Source organism: Taudactylus pleione, unplaced genomic scaffold (genome assembly GCF_031769625.1).
Source record: "Taudactylus pleione unplaced genomic scaffold, aTauple2 ptg000953l, whole genome shotgun sequence".
Classification (NCBI taxonomy): domain Eukaryota; kingdom Metazoa; phylum Chordata; class Amphibia; order Anura; family Myobatrachidae; genus Taudactylus; species Taudactylus pleione.
Genome location: NW_028285354.1, coordinates 1810874 through 1826079, shown reverse-complemented (window position 1 = coordinate 1826079; position 15206 = coordinate 1810874). Strand labels below are relative to the sequence as shown.

The following is a 15206-nucleotide window of genomic DNA, read 5'->3' as shown; positions in this document are numbered from 1 at the left end:
TGTTACAGTAATAATTATACTGGTTATGTGTTGCTTTTAAAAGGCTGTGTGTTTTTTTTTTTTTTTTCCCTTCCTTAAATCTCTTGACCTAATCACTTCATTAGAATTCGCAGAGAAACATCTTACACAACACATTTTTTTTCTTAGTTTTTATTCTTTTTGAGCCACTATAATTGTTAAACTAAAATAATTTTGGGCTTTAAATATAATGTTTTAGTGGCATATAGGTTGGCTTTAATATTTAGACCATGTTAAGTTGTATTATTTTGCTTAGTTGCAAGTTTTGCTTGAGAATTCATGATTTTGTTCTGTTTGTAACACAAGTTGTTCTAAATTGAATAAATGTATACACACAATCTAATATGGTTAATTAACCATATTGTATATATAAATCGCACCATTCTGAATTGCAAAATAAACAACATTAATACACAATGGTTTCCTGATCTTTTTGAGATGTTATTTGTTTGATTGTTGTGTAGTGACTGTTTATAGATCACTTTACTTATCTATATTTACTTATCTCCACAGGTACACAACATAATCACCATGTCTGAAGAGGAGCATTTTCTTTTCTGCTGAAGAAAAAAATAGCTATGTTGTTCCTGTAGACCAAAGTGTGACACACAGCAAGCTTTATGATGGATAGTACCCAAGCAGGTTACACAGGTCAGAGTCTTTTCAAGAACTTAACTTGCCATGGACGGGTTAAAAATAGAGGAAAAATAAATCAGGATATACGAAATTCATACCAATTGCATGGACAACTGTCACCAAAAATTAACGAGAAGACCTGTGCTGTTGTTCTCACTAGGCTGGAAGATGTGACTGGGTCCTGTATTGTGGAGAGTCAGGGTGGGACATCACCAAGCATTTCTTGCTGGGTGGATGAATTTGGAACTCTAAAAGTTCATACTGGCCTTCCCTCAGAACCACGAAGGATGGGTTCTAAAGGAAAACTTTCCCCACGGGTTTCTGCTGGGGCAGGTTCTATAATCGATTTTCCAGAACCCCGAAAACGTAGGCTAGCTTCTCTCAATGCTGAAGCAATGAATAACTTACTTTTCGAGAGGGCTGATGGTTTTTCTTCCAGGAGAATTAATAAGGATCTAAACAAAGCTGGTGAAAATTGCGAATCTATTGTCGATTGGAATTCCTTAAAAAAGCCAGGTCATCCAGCAGTCAGCAAGAAGAACAAGCAGAGTTGCATAGCCCACCTTAGATCATCTTCAGACGATGTGTTTGATGACGGCATAAAGAGAGAGGTTAGTGAAGTGTCTTATTCTCCTGCGCCAAAGAGGTTGGCAAGTTTGAACGCTGTAGCTTTTTTAAAGCTTACTAATGAAAAAGGCCATCCTTTGAAGCAAAGGAGCAAATCAAGTGGAGACGGTGGCCGTTCTATAAACACTTGCTCAAAATCTAAACTGAAGTCATCAAGATCTCCTAAAAAGAACTGTATTAAGTCTAAAAAAGTTATTTTGCATCATAAGTCTGAGGACTACCCTGGTTGGCAAGGGGGATCTGAAGTTGGATTTCTGAAACCGAAGCATCAGGAGTCCACAAAGTCCTTGGATAAAATGGAACGTGTTCATGTGGAGCAGTCTTCCAAGCACTGTAGTGGACCAGAACCTTTGTACCACAGACTTCCTTTGTTAATGGGAGGACAGGCTTCTATGAAGCCAGAGTATGGAAGGCCAGGTGAAAAGTCTCCCACTCCCAAACAAGACTTCCAGCAGCCTTCATTTCCAGTACAGCAGCTTCATCACTTGCCAGTTCCAGGCAGTCACACGGATTGTGTATGTCTCTATGGCTCTTCAGACATACATTCTTTGGACGGAACCTACATTTCTTATGGCCAAAGTGGATTACCATATAATGGGTATTCGGATTTCTCCATGTATCCAAAAGATGAGGTGTTTTCACAGCCAGTTCACTGCGAAGAACTCTTGGTATCACAGAGCTCTTTACACCCCAGTGCAATGTTTGAACATCTTCCCTGGTGCAATTCTCGTTATTCCCATGGAGAAGACACTGGGACCAACACAGATAGTCTCTATGGTGTAATACGGCTGCCACTTGGCAGAGTTGGCAACACTCATACGGGATCTAGTAGCTATCCATATAAAAAGCCTTTAACAGCAGGTATGCAGTACTCATCTTATTCTTACAGTATATTTAAAGTTTCATATTATACTTTCATTCTATACTAATTCAATGTTCAAACTGCAATGCCTGTTATGCAGCAGATCATTAAATGGTAAAATAGGTGCATTTGGTTTTACAGGAGACTAAATTAAATTTTCTCAGTAATAAGTTACATTTGCAGAATCACAAATTTAGCAAAGATTTTAGAAAAAAACAATATGGTCATGAATGGACCACTACACACGGCAAATGAAAATATATTTATATGATCAATGCTACATGTAGAAAAAAAAAAAGCACTGTTAAATAATAACATATATTTCTTTTGGAGCTTTGTTAAATAGACTGCACTATTTAGAAGCAGGGAATATATTCTTTTCTAGCACAAGTTTACCACGTCTAAAGAGTTCCTTTATTAAGCAACATCATACATTTCAATGGAGCCCTTACTTTATAAGCATACTCCCTGGATATGCACAAGTCAGAAATTGACATTACTGACTTGAAAACAATTACAGATGTGTCCACATACATCTTACTGCTGTGCACTACAAGTCGTAGTACACATAATGCTGGAGCTCTGTGTGACTCTGTAGCTTCTTTTCGTGCGACTTTTTACCTTCAGGTGCATCTCTTTTTTTTTTTGTACAGCGATGTGAATAGGACACACAAGCAGCTTCTGCTGATTAAAATGGTATGTGGCATGCCTATATTCGACTGAAAAGACTCTGCGCTACCATGTCACGGCATGGCGCAACTAGAAGGGCTGTTTAATGCGCAAAGGAGGCTAGATGTATGAGAACAGATCTGTATCATGATGATACAGATATGTCCACATACATCTTACTTCCTTGCGCGTTAAACAGCTTTCTAGTCGCGCCATGCTGTGGCATGACTCTGTAGCGCCAAGCAACTTTTCATGTGACTTTGTACCATCAAATGTGTCTTATTCGCAAAGCAATGCAAATATGACGCACAATCAGCTTTTGCTTATTAAAATATGCAGTATGCCTATATTCACAGCCGCTGACACTGTAACGTAACATTTCGCATGCTGATACACCCACAGTCGCACACAGAATATGGGCATTCTGCTTGTGTTCTATTCACATCACTTTGTGAATAAGACTCCTTTCATGGTAAAAAGTTGCATAAAAAAATAAATTGGCGCTATCGTGTTGCACAGCGCTGACGGGCATTATGGTTCACGGGACTTGTAGCGCATGGACGTAAGATGTATGGAGACACATCTGTAGGTGCTAACTGCCTAGTGTAGCTTGTTTAAAAACGGAAGTAATATATTTTTAGCTTTTTTATTTTTAAATAAAAAAAACAATTCTGTTAAATTATTTAGGAATACCTAAATGTCACCTATATTTACTGCCATTAGGGTTATTTTACTATTTAACGTAGCTTTTAGGTGCACAATTTGCATTAAATCGCACCAAATATCAGCTTTTATGTGTCTCCAAATTAGACAATGTAACAAGGTGTCATATTTGTTTGTGGTGTTCAGTGAAATGTTAATAAATGGCCCTATTACAGTGGTTCCCAAAGTGGGTGCCATGGTACCATGGAGTGCCGCGGGGCACTTGCAGGGGTGCCACGGGTTGATGGTCCAGGACCGAATCAAATTATTTATGGTCAGTGTGACAGGCAAAACTAGTGCTGCTGGTCATACAATATGTAATAAATAAGTGCAACGCTGTCCACATAACTGAGCCTAAGTATGACTGATAGGTAAGCACAATTTACGCAGAATTTCTCAATAAGAAACATTTGGCCTAGGGGTGCCATGAATAAAATGCTGATACTCTACCGTGATTCAAGAAAGTAACCACTGCCTTATCATGTTTCATTATATGCTCTTTTGTGACAGTTGACATAATAATTTTTACAGTGGACACTAGTGGTCTAATTAGAGAACAAATGCAATTGGAATGCTTTTCTGTTTTTAGATGGTTTTTTTTTTTTTTTTTTAAAGCTCCTCTCCTTATTTACATTTACTTTAAACTACCAAAAAGCTAGACAGTAACTTGACAGTTTATATACTTATCTCAACAATTATTTTCTCAAAGAATTGTTGAGCCGAAAGATAGCTCTAATAACTTGTCTTGAATATCAGAACTGGTCCTGACCAATTTGGTGCCCTAGGCAAGATATTAGCTGATGCCCCTTACATTACAGCCAACTCCACCGCCAAGAATTGTGTTCATGTGCTCACACAGAAACTGCTACACAGCTGTATGTCTTACAGAGGACGACTATTTCTGCACCCAGTTCGCATTATGAGTCAAACCAGATACAGTGGTCCAACAGCAGTTGCTTGACCATTTATAATTAAATATTATTTTTTTGTCATTCATCACCCCTATATGTCAATAATTCAAAACCACACACATTTTTCTTGCACTCCCTTCCTTATAAAAATGGTAGCCATCTTTAAATTATGGCTGACCTGATTTTCAATTTTTGCTGCGTTTGAGCGCAACATTTCTGCTCGCTGTCCCTTGAGGTGACGAGCAGAAATGTGCTAAGGGACCCATATTTGGGCCCTAACCAGGATTTTAGGCTGGTTTAGCCACTTAATGCTGCTGAACCCGGTGATTTTAGGAGAAACAAGTGCAATAGTTATTGGGCGCCCAAAACAATTGCATTCCTCTGTCAGGAGCCCATTAATTATCACTACCCAAAAAACATTTTGATCGCCCCCTTAGTTGTTTCAGATCATCAAACAAAATTGAATATGACAGACACTGATTAAATGCGAAATACCATTATCCAACACCTAAATTACCAATGTGAAAAATGATTGTGCCACTTTTACCAGTTGCAACCTAACACTCCTGATAGCTAGATATCAATCTTTCACATCTATGTTGAGGGGTTTTGTCAGAATTGCTTTAATCTAGCCATATTGGAGGGCTATGCACTGTCCGTTTAAGTCCTGCCACAGCATTTCAATTGGATTCTAGTCAGGACTTCGAATAGGCCAATCAAAAACCTTCATTTTGCTTCTTCTGAGCCATTCAGAGGTGGATTTGCCTTGCTTCATAACCCAATTGTGCTTAAGCCTCACATCACAGACTGATGACCTGTAATTCTCCATCAGAATTGTCTGGTAGAGAGCAGAATTCCATCAATTGTGGCAATTCGCCCAGGTCCTGTAGCAGCAAAGCATCCCCACACCATCACTTTACCACCACCATGTTTCACTGTTGGAATGTTCTTCTTGTGGAATGCTGTGTTAGCTTTACGCCAGATGTAAATAGACCCATGTCTTCCAAAAAGTTCTATGTTTGGCTCATCAGTCTACAGAACATTAGCCCAAGCGATTTTGTTTTTTTGGCAAATGTGGGAAAACCTCTTGGTTCCTCTTGGTTAGTAGTGGTTTCAACCTGGTAACTTTCCCATGGATACTATTTTTGACCTGTTTCCTTTTTATGCTCGAATCATGAATGCTGACATTAACTGATGCGAGCGAGGCCTACAGCTCCTTAGATATCGTCTGGGATCTTTTGTGACTTCCTAGATGAGTTGTCGATGGGCTTTTGGGGGAATTTTGATAGGTTGGCCACTCCTGGGAAGATTCATCACTGTTCCAAGTTTTCACCATTTGGCGATAATAGCTCTCAATGTAGTTTGCTGAAGTTCAGAGCTTTAGAAATGACCTTGTAACTCTTTTCAGACTGATATATTTGAATCACTTCTTTCTCATCTCTTCTGGAATTCTTTTGATCGCGGCATGCTGGGCTGCGTGTTATGCGAGATTTTAGCCAATTTCACATTTCTGGAAAGATTCTATTTAAGTGATGTTTAGATTCAACAGGGTTAACAATAATCAAGCCTGATTGTGTCTAATCTAATTGAACCCATTATCAATTCAATTTGGTTCATTGGTTAAATGAGTAACTAGGGGGGTAATTATTATCTTGCACAGGGCTAGGTGTTGGTAATTTTCTAAATTTATTGAAGGAAGAAAGGTATTCAAAAAGTGTATTATGTATTTACTCAAAGTATCTTTGTCATAAATACAATTTGGTTTGAAGGTCTTAAACAATTGTGACAAATATGCAAAAATAAAAGAAATCAGGAAGGGGCAACAGTTTTTTCACACCACTGTAACTGATAGAAAATGACATTTAAAAAAAAATATGGGAAAGCTGAAAATTCAAAATGAAGCCACAAATTGATACCCCCAGTTCAAATGATAATGTCACAAATTGATGTCTCCAGTTCACATAATTAAGCCTCAAATTGATGCTCACAGTCAACATGATTGTTACACATTACTACCCCCAGTGTAAATAATTTTGTCAAACATGAATATGCCACAGGTTGATGCCCCTTGTTTGATGACTGAGGTGGTCATGCTGCTGGATGAGGATACATAACCTGTTGGCAGCTCCTCCATTCGACACCTCCCTGGTGCTGACGTACTGGATAGAAGAACAGCCAGTAGACATGACACTTCTCAGCTGCGGTGTTACATCACTGCTTTTTGCAGCATTGTGACAATACAGAAAAAAAAAACACTGTAGTGTTGCTGCTGAGTGGTCACATCTACTGGTGGCTACTGTCAATATGTGCTGGGTGACATGAGGGCAGGCTGCTGGGAATAATTATGAAATCGCGAAAAACATGTTGAGAATATAAATTAAATTAATTCTTGCTTGGGACTTACACACATCTACAGTATATTTCAGTACTATAGTAGTGAACTAGCACTTCCATAATAAAAAGGCTTCTTAGGCACAGCAGCAGTGTTTGCATTTATCTTGGATTGTCATTTAAATAGCAATAATTTATATTTTTTAGATCTGGTTATGATTGAAATTGAAAAAATAAGTATACCATTTTTAGTGAAGTACAAAAAGATAAAATTGGAAGTTCTACTTTGAATGTGGCTTTATACTACAGTCTCCCATATCCAAATATTCTGAAATACGGAATAATTTTGGCATGACTGAGATAATGAAACCTTTGATTTTTGATGGTTCAATGTACACAAACTTTGTCTAAGGCACAAATTATTAAATATTGTATAACATTACCTTCAGGCTGTGTGTGTAAGGTGTATATGAAACATAAATGAATTTCAGTTCTGTAAACCAACTTTGCTTGAGCCACAAAATTATTGAAAATATTGTATAAAATTACCTGCAGGCTGTGTGTATAAGGTGTATATAACACATTTTGTGTGTATATTGGGGTCCCATTTCCAAGATATTTCATTATGATATGCATGTATTCCAAAATACGGAATATTCCGTTATCCAAAATTCCCCTGGTACCAAGAATTTTGGATATGGGAGACTCAACCTGTAATCGTGCAAATCCCCTAGAAGACTCACAGTGGTCCAGTGCTGCAATTATCTCTTCTACTAGCATTGCTATCTATTCCCTTTTTTCTTTTAAACCCATTTTATTAAGTGAATCACAATAAAAATACATCATATATACATAAATCACATAATATTTAAATGGAGTATATCAAACAGAAGCACAGTGATTCATTTTTAAGAAAAATATAAGAGCAAAAAAATAATCTAGCAGTGACAGTGTGGCAAGCCATCCGGGGGAAAAAAAAGTAGAGAAAAGAGCGAAGGAAGGGAAATGAAATTAGAAAAAAAAGTACAAAAGAAAAAGGGGACAATAAGTAAATAGAAGGGGGGGGTGACCTCTGTTTCATTTCTACTTATGGGCTTTGTGACTAGAGGATTAAATGCTGAATGGGGAAGAGATATTTTGGTAAATCAGCCAAGGGGACCATATTTGTCAAGGGACTTATCTATTCCCTTTTTTTCGTTAATTTCTCATTTGCATGAATTGAAGTGGGAGGGAGATTTACGAGACTGACATTAGTTTTCAAAATATCTGGCTTTTGTTGGAGAGAGGATTGCTATGTTGGACTGTTAAAGCTTTCAGAGGGACTTTCCAGATCAGGGAATTACCAGTAGAGCTTTGTACTTTATCTTGGTAAACATCACCCAAAATACATTTATTCTATATTTGGTTTTTGGGGGCTCTAAGAGAAATTTGTTTTTTATTATTATTACATTTTATTTATAGGGCGCCACAAGTGGTCTGCAGCGCTGTACATACAGTAAAGGGTACACAGAGCATTACATTACAATACAGTAACCAAAATATAAACAGAACACAAGTAACAGTTAGCAACACAATTCTCAATACACAATACAGCTCTGAAGGTGAAGGCTGTCATAGAAGTGCTAGAGAAGAAGGCTGTGAGACAGTGGAGAGGAGGACCCTGCTCCTAGGAGCTTACAATCCAAGTGATCATGTGATCAGACAGGTCCTGCAATGTTGCTAATGGTCTATTTGGGAGATCCTCTCTACGGTTCAGGGCAGCATTTATTTAAGGTGTCAATGAACTTCTCATTCATCCGTGAGGGAGGGGCCTTGACAACTGCACTAGCAATTTCAAAAATTATAAAAAAAAATATGCTATATTGCACTACTGTGGGGTAGCTGCTGGTTAGTGACATTTTTTTAACATAATTCCCCGAAGTTCACCAAAAATTAAGTTCATAGTTTTCTTTTCTGTGGAAACTCCCAAATCAGTAATTAAATATTTTACTGGTATTCTGTTAAAACCATATGAGCAGTTGTCTTACAACCCATTCATGTACAGTATTTGTATTTAACATTTGAGTGATAGGGGGGAATTCAATTAGGTGCGAGTTTGGTCCCGCAAGACCGAAATCACTGCAAATTTGCCTTGCCAATTCAATTCCAAACTCGCATTTCTTATTTAGAGTAAATTTCCCTGTTTTTATTTGCACCCCCTAAGCAGGTGAAAAGGAAGGGAAAATCTGTATTTTAAGGTAAAAATGTTGGAACTTGCTACAGAACCCCTTGGCACCCCCCTAATGACTAATTAGGCATTTGGAATTTTTCAATTAGGTTAATTGGGCCAATAATTTCATGTCATGTCATTTTTGGGGTGAAAAAAATAAATGGCCTCAAATTACCCCAAAATAAGTTTTTGTTTTTTTAGCTAAATACACCCCAAATTTAATGAGTGTTTATTTAAACAAAAAATGATTGTTTTCTATATTTTTTTTAAGTTTTAAAGTTGCCTCAAATTACCCCAAAATCACTTTTTTTCTACTTTTTAGCATTTTCCATTTAACTCCTTTGTAATTAAATGAAATTCTACAGCTTTTTACTTTTTATTTGATTTTTTTTTTTTTTTAAATGCACAAATCAGTAATTTGACACCTTTTCAAACTATACAGTACTTTCTTTATGGCCACTAACAGTCTTCTACATGATTCTGCTAATAAAGTTTTTCACTTTTTTGGGATCCAGGACGGGGTGTCCACTTTTTTTATGCTATTTTCCCTATTCACTTTTTGGACAAAATTCAAACACTGTCACTGCAAGTAGTATCGGGTGCAAGCATGATGGCGAAGTGAACGAATTATAGGGCGAAGTGTGCAAGTCTTTCCGCTTTTTGCAAACTCTCACCTAATTTTATTCCCCTGATCGGCTTGTAGAATCCTAGGTAACAACTGCTCTGTATAAATTTCAAAATCCCCAAACTTCTGTGGTTGGGCCTGCAGTAACCATCAGCGATGGTAAGGAACAATTAGAAATACGTGCACGTTTTAGTCTTTCTTAACTAACATGCAGCTTGCAAGATGTACTTGACCATTTGTTTGAGTACATTTGCTAATGGTCTCTTAAGTTCACCAATATGCAGAAAGAACACATTTATTATATTTGGTCACAAATTTAGATGTTTGATTAGGTGAAATTTCTGCATTTTTAGGCTTGTGGCTAGTTTAGAATTGGCAACAAATTATTTTAACAGATGCTAAGTCAAAGGAGAAAATTATCTACAAGTTATTGGATTAACACTAAACTTAAACTAATTTGCCCTAACAATAGCATGTGCAGCCTGACCCTCACAGCAAATTCTGGTTGTATCTAACAAACTGAGAATAGATGCTGCCACATCACTTATCCTAAAGATCAATGCCTGTCTGACTTACCAGCAGAAGTCAGTGATACTGTCTGGGCTACTGTATATGGTAGAGGTATCTGATACTAATGACTGCATGTAACAAGTGATCTAGCAGGATTCTCATAGTTACTGCAGATGCCTTTTTTTGTCAAATCAGAGCCCTCTCTGTTAATTGATTTTTTGCTAATAAAGACATCCCTACTGTGTTAGTCCTGATTCTACATTATCGCTTAATAAAAGCAGACATTCTACAGTTTGAGTGAATCAATGTACGGTAGCTATTTCCAGCGCTGCATGACTTCATGATATATATTTACCTTCTGTGAAAATAATTATATATTTTTTATTTTGTTCATGATTTGCTGCTACCATTGAATCTCCACTGAAATACTACATACATTCTGAGCATTTTGCATAAGTTTAAGTGGTGAGGGAAAATGTCTTTAACTGCTCTGCCTACTCTTCAGTGTGTTTCCAGGCTGCCAGTCCATCACCTGCTGCAACTTTTGTAAGAAGTTGCCCTGTTTCCAACAGTGTATAAGTTAGACAAACTGTATAATAGGTCAGGTGAATGTGCAGTGATTGGAATGGTTTCATTAGCAACGTAGTTCTAATACATACAGAGCTAAGGGAACTTATGGATTTTGCATGAAAACGCAATACTTAAAGAAAAAAAAAACTTGGGCAGTTAAACATATTTGCCTTTATGCATTAATAATGTTTACATCTAGCACAATCCTATATTCTTTAACATCCTTGTTTCTGCAAAAGCAACTACCAGTTTATTTTGAGGATTGCTTTATGCTTCATTCACATCTACCTAATGGAAGTGCTTTTGGCTGGTGCCCGAATTACTGCACTTAATCCCAAGGCAAGATATAGCAGCCAGAAGGGAAATTGTGTTTTTTTTTTTCCTATTCAGAAATGTCCTTGGAGCTGAAATCATTACCTAGCCATATCACTGTATGCGGATCTTACACCGCTCACATTCATGTTCCATATCAGGACTATGCAGTGTGTAGACTACGTGATCCGGATAGCAGCTTAGTTTCAGTTGTTGGGGTTTCCACTGACCTCAGGTTTATCTGTGTTGGTACGCATACCATCATGGTAACTGGTTTTAGGGGCCTATTCACACGAGTGTACAATGCATGCATGTTTCTAAAGGAACGTGCAGTAGTGGTCTTTCTACTGTACAGTTAATGGACTCCTTTTTAACATTTTCAAGGAGTATTTATATCCAAACAAGTGTTTACCATTATTTCAATAACCAATATAATCTAGGAACATACAAGCCAGTAACCTAATGTGACATCAGAGATTGACCCCTCTTTAGATGGATAAATTCAAGGTATTACATGGTATTTACAGACAAATACACATGCTTGCTGCCTCCACATTGTGCAAGACTCTTTTTGTTTGTTTGTTTTTTTTACAGGCATGGTTGCCACCCAAATTATGTAATGCCATGCACTAAAACATGCCCTAGTATGGTTAAATAAATGAGTTAATTTAGCTTCAGATCAGGATGTAAAGTGTGTCCCCAGTTTTGTAATTCCATGCATTTATTACTGTGACAGTATTGACAGATTTCAGCCACAGTACAGTAGGTAGCAATTACTTCCCTTTTTCTTCTCCACTGCAAATGCTGGGATTTCTAAACTATAGGTGTTGTCTGTATCTGTACACAGGAGAGTTGCTGAGTCCCATGAGACAGTTTCTATGCGGCAGGCAAGACCAATAATTTGCATTATATAACCTAAAGTGAACTTAACGCTCATTCAAATGGGCAGGCCTGCTACTTGTGTACTTGGAAAGGAAGTGGCTAATGCATCTAGTAACAGCTGTGCTGGGGGCATGATACATGTTACTAATGTTTTTGGTTTTGTCTTTTTTTCTACTTCAGGGTCCATAGGGTTCCACAGGATACCTTGGGGTATAGGTGTGACGTCAGTCGTTGGGCACCATAGAGTTAAGCTTTTCAGCCTCCCAGGATGCACTAGGGTCCCCCTCCTATACCCCGCCCCCGAGCCAAGGCACCTCAGTTTAGTTTGGTGCCCGGCCAGAGTCGGGTGCACCTGTCGGAGTGGGGGCTAGAAGAGCCCCTGAAGCTTTCTTCAAGTGCAGCTGTGGCTGCACCTCTGGTTGTACAGCATGGACAGTCAGTCCTGACGTCCATGCTGTCTTCCCTACACCCCCGCCGGTACCAGAACGCCGGTACCGATCCGGGGATGCTGGTGAGCATCTGGGGTCACAGCTAGCGGTGACCCCAGATGTTCCGGACCATGGCCGGATCCAAGGGGGACAAAGGTAAGCAGCGGGGTCCCGCGGTGGGTCCCCGCTGGTCACATGGTCCTAAGTCCCCAGGCAGGGGGCTCCCTGGGGACTGGCTGCAGCGTGGAGCCAGGCGACCAACCTGCGCTTTCCACTACCCCCTGGGACAGCGGACCGCAGCAGAGCGGTAGCGCTGCGGTGTCCCAGGGGTTAAATGCATGCCAGGGGAGCGCGCCTTCCCTGTCTCACAGCCGGCGCCTCCCCCGCTGCACACAGCCCTCTCTGCACTGTGCCGACTGGTCCTGTGGCAGCGCTCCTCCCCCAGGCCGCCTCCTCTCTGCTCCTCGGCGGCCATCTTCTCTAGAACGCATGGTGAACGCTGCTGGAAGCGCTGGACGGAAGCATCGTGGTCTGGGTCCCCCCGCATACCTCTCCTCCGCTGTGGTCAGGTCTGTGTATGCAGCGCTGTGTCCTACCAGGCCCTGTGTCTGCGTAGTTGAGTGATCAGCGCTGTTAGTGCAGGAATTGATTTTCTTTGCATTGTATGTGACTGTGCTAGCGCTGCTGCCTGTAACTTTTCTCTAAACTGTCAGCTTTATTACTGTCCCTGTTCTTTCTGCTAAGCCCTTGCGGTGCGGTGCTGCAGGGTGGTCTCTCGCCTATTTAAGTTATAATTGGTGAGAAAGGTCACATACGTGGTGCCATCATGTCCGAAAGTGATTTTCCCCTCCGGCTACAGTGTACTACGTGTAAAGTACCGTTAGCGGAGGGGGAGGGTAGCGCGGAGGGCCTTTGCCGGCAGTGTTTGTCCATGGCGCGGCCTCTTACGGTTACAGCACCGGTACAGGAGCCGCCCTGGGCTTGTTTCGCTCAGGCGCTTACAGCCTTAGTGGGCCAGTTAGCTCCGCAGCCCGCGTTTACACCGATGGGTTTATCCCAGCAGTCAGTGGTGTCGTCACCCATGCAGGGTTTCCCACGACAATTGGTGGTACCCCACAGTCTCCCTATTTCCCGCTCCCGGTTTCTCAGGAGCCAGCGTGGGTTAACTCCCTGACGAGTTCTGTACAGCACTTGTCGGATGTGTTGCAAGGGGAGTCTGTGATGCGGCCGCATAAACAGCCGTTGGCGTCTCTGTCGGCTCCTTATGAGGATGACGAGGGGACGTCTGATGATGGGGAGATTCTGGATCCTTACGATCAGGAACCTCTCCATACTAAGGACGCTGATGCGAAGTCCAAAGTATATATTCCTGGACTTATTCGGGCAGTCCGCACAGCCTTGGTGATTGAGGACGAAGTTCCCCCAGCGGCTAAATCTAAGTATGCCTTTTTCAAAGATGTGAAGGGTGATGCCACAGTCTTTCCTCTTTCGGGTCAGTTGGTGGACCATTTAGAGGAGGCGTGGAAACAGCCTGGCAAAAGATACCAGCCGCAGAGATGTCTGGCGGTGGCTTATCCGTTCGCGGATAATTATTTTGCAAAGTGGGAATCCCCTCCACAGGTGGATTCTCACGTGACCCGTCTTGTCCGTAGTGCCACATTGCCGATGCCATCTATGTCCTCCCTTAAGGATGCTACGGACCGCAAGGTGGAGATGTGCCTGAAGTCCGCTTATTCCCTTGCGGGGGGGGCAGCGCGGCCGGCTATGGCCATTTGCTGGGTTGCCAGAGCGATGGAGTGCTGGGCGGATTCATTAGAGGCTTCTTTTGATTCCGACTGTCCGGCCGAACAGGCGGAGTTGATTGGTAATCTCCGTGATTCGGCCACTTATATCAACGAGGCGGCCCTAGACATTAGTACTCTGGTGTCTAGAATTTCTTCAGCAGCGGTGGCTGCTCGTCGCACCTTGTGGCTGCGATCCTGGAAGGCGGACGCAGATTCCAAAAAGGGTCTGGAGGCGTTGCCGTTTACCGGAGAAGTTCTCTTCGTTCCGGATCTGGATAAGATTGTGGCCACGCTGGCGGCAGCCAAATCGGCTTGTCTCCCGTCGGCCGCTGCTCCTTCTGGTTCTGGACCATCGTCCTTTCAGTCATCTAGGGCCCAGGGCAGGCCCAAACCACAGTCGTTTCCTCGACAGGCTGGCCCTAAGAAATCGGCCAAGCCCCGGAAACAGGCATGGAGTACCAGACGTCCGGCCCCCAAGCCAGATGACAAGCCTGCGGCCTGACGGTCCGGGCCTCCCTTTGGGGGATCCCAGGGTGGGAGGCCGCCTGCTGCAGTTCGCCCAGTGTTGGTCAGCCACTACGACAGACACTTGGGTTCTGGAGGTGGTTTCCCACGGATACGCCCTCCTTCCGGAACAAGGCTACGGAGCTGCGGAAGGTATTGCACACTATGCTCCAGGCTGGAGTTACAGTGCCTGTTCCATTCTCCCAGAGGGGCCAGGGTTTCTATTCAAATCTTTTTTTGGTACAGAAACCCAATGGGTCGTATCGTCCGATTCTCAACCTCAAAGTTCTCAACAGGTCTTTGCGGGTACCGAAGTTTCGGATGGAGACCCTACGGTCCATCATTCTGGCGCTGGAACCTGGGGACTACATGGTGTCATTGGACATACAGGACGCTTACCTGCATGTCCCTATTCTTTTGCGCCATCAACAGTTCCTCAGGTTTGCAATCCGCAGCGACCACTTCCAGTTTCGGGCGTTACCTTTTGGCCTGGTGACAGCACCACGTGTTTTCACCAAGGTGATGGCGGCTTCTCTGCGGCTGCAGGGAGTCCGCATGTTGCTGTACTTGGACGACCTGTTATTGGTGGCAGGATCTCCAGAGCTCCTGTTACGCCACTTGGACCT

The 15206-nt window shown here is 41.6% G+C and overlaps 1 protein-coding gene across 1 annotated transcript in view; it reads left to right on the top strand.

The window, feature by feature from the left end:
* Positions 1 to 544: 544 nt before the first annotated feature.
* The window catches only part of LOC148473234 (bromo adjacent homology domain-containing 1 protein-like), a 61591-nt gene continuing 46929 nt past the window's right edge, over positions 545 to 15206 (top strand). Inside the window, exon 1 of the mRNA XM_088459930.1 lies at positions 545 to 2142. Coding sequence (XP_088316056.1) covers positions 639 to 2142 — 1504 coding nt within the window. The 5' untranslated portion in view covers positions 545 to 638. The remainder of the gene's footprint in view (positions 2143 to 15206) is intronic.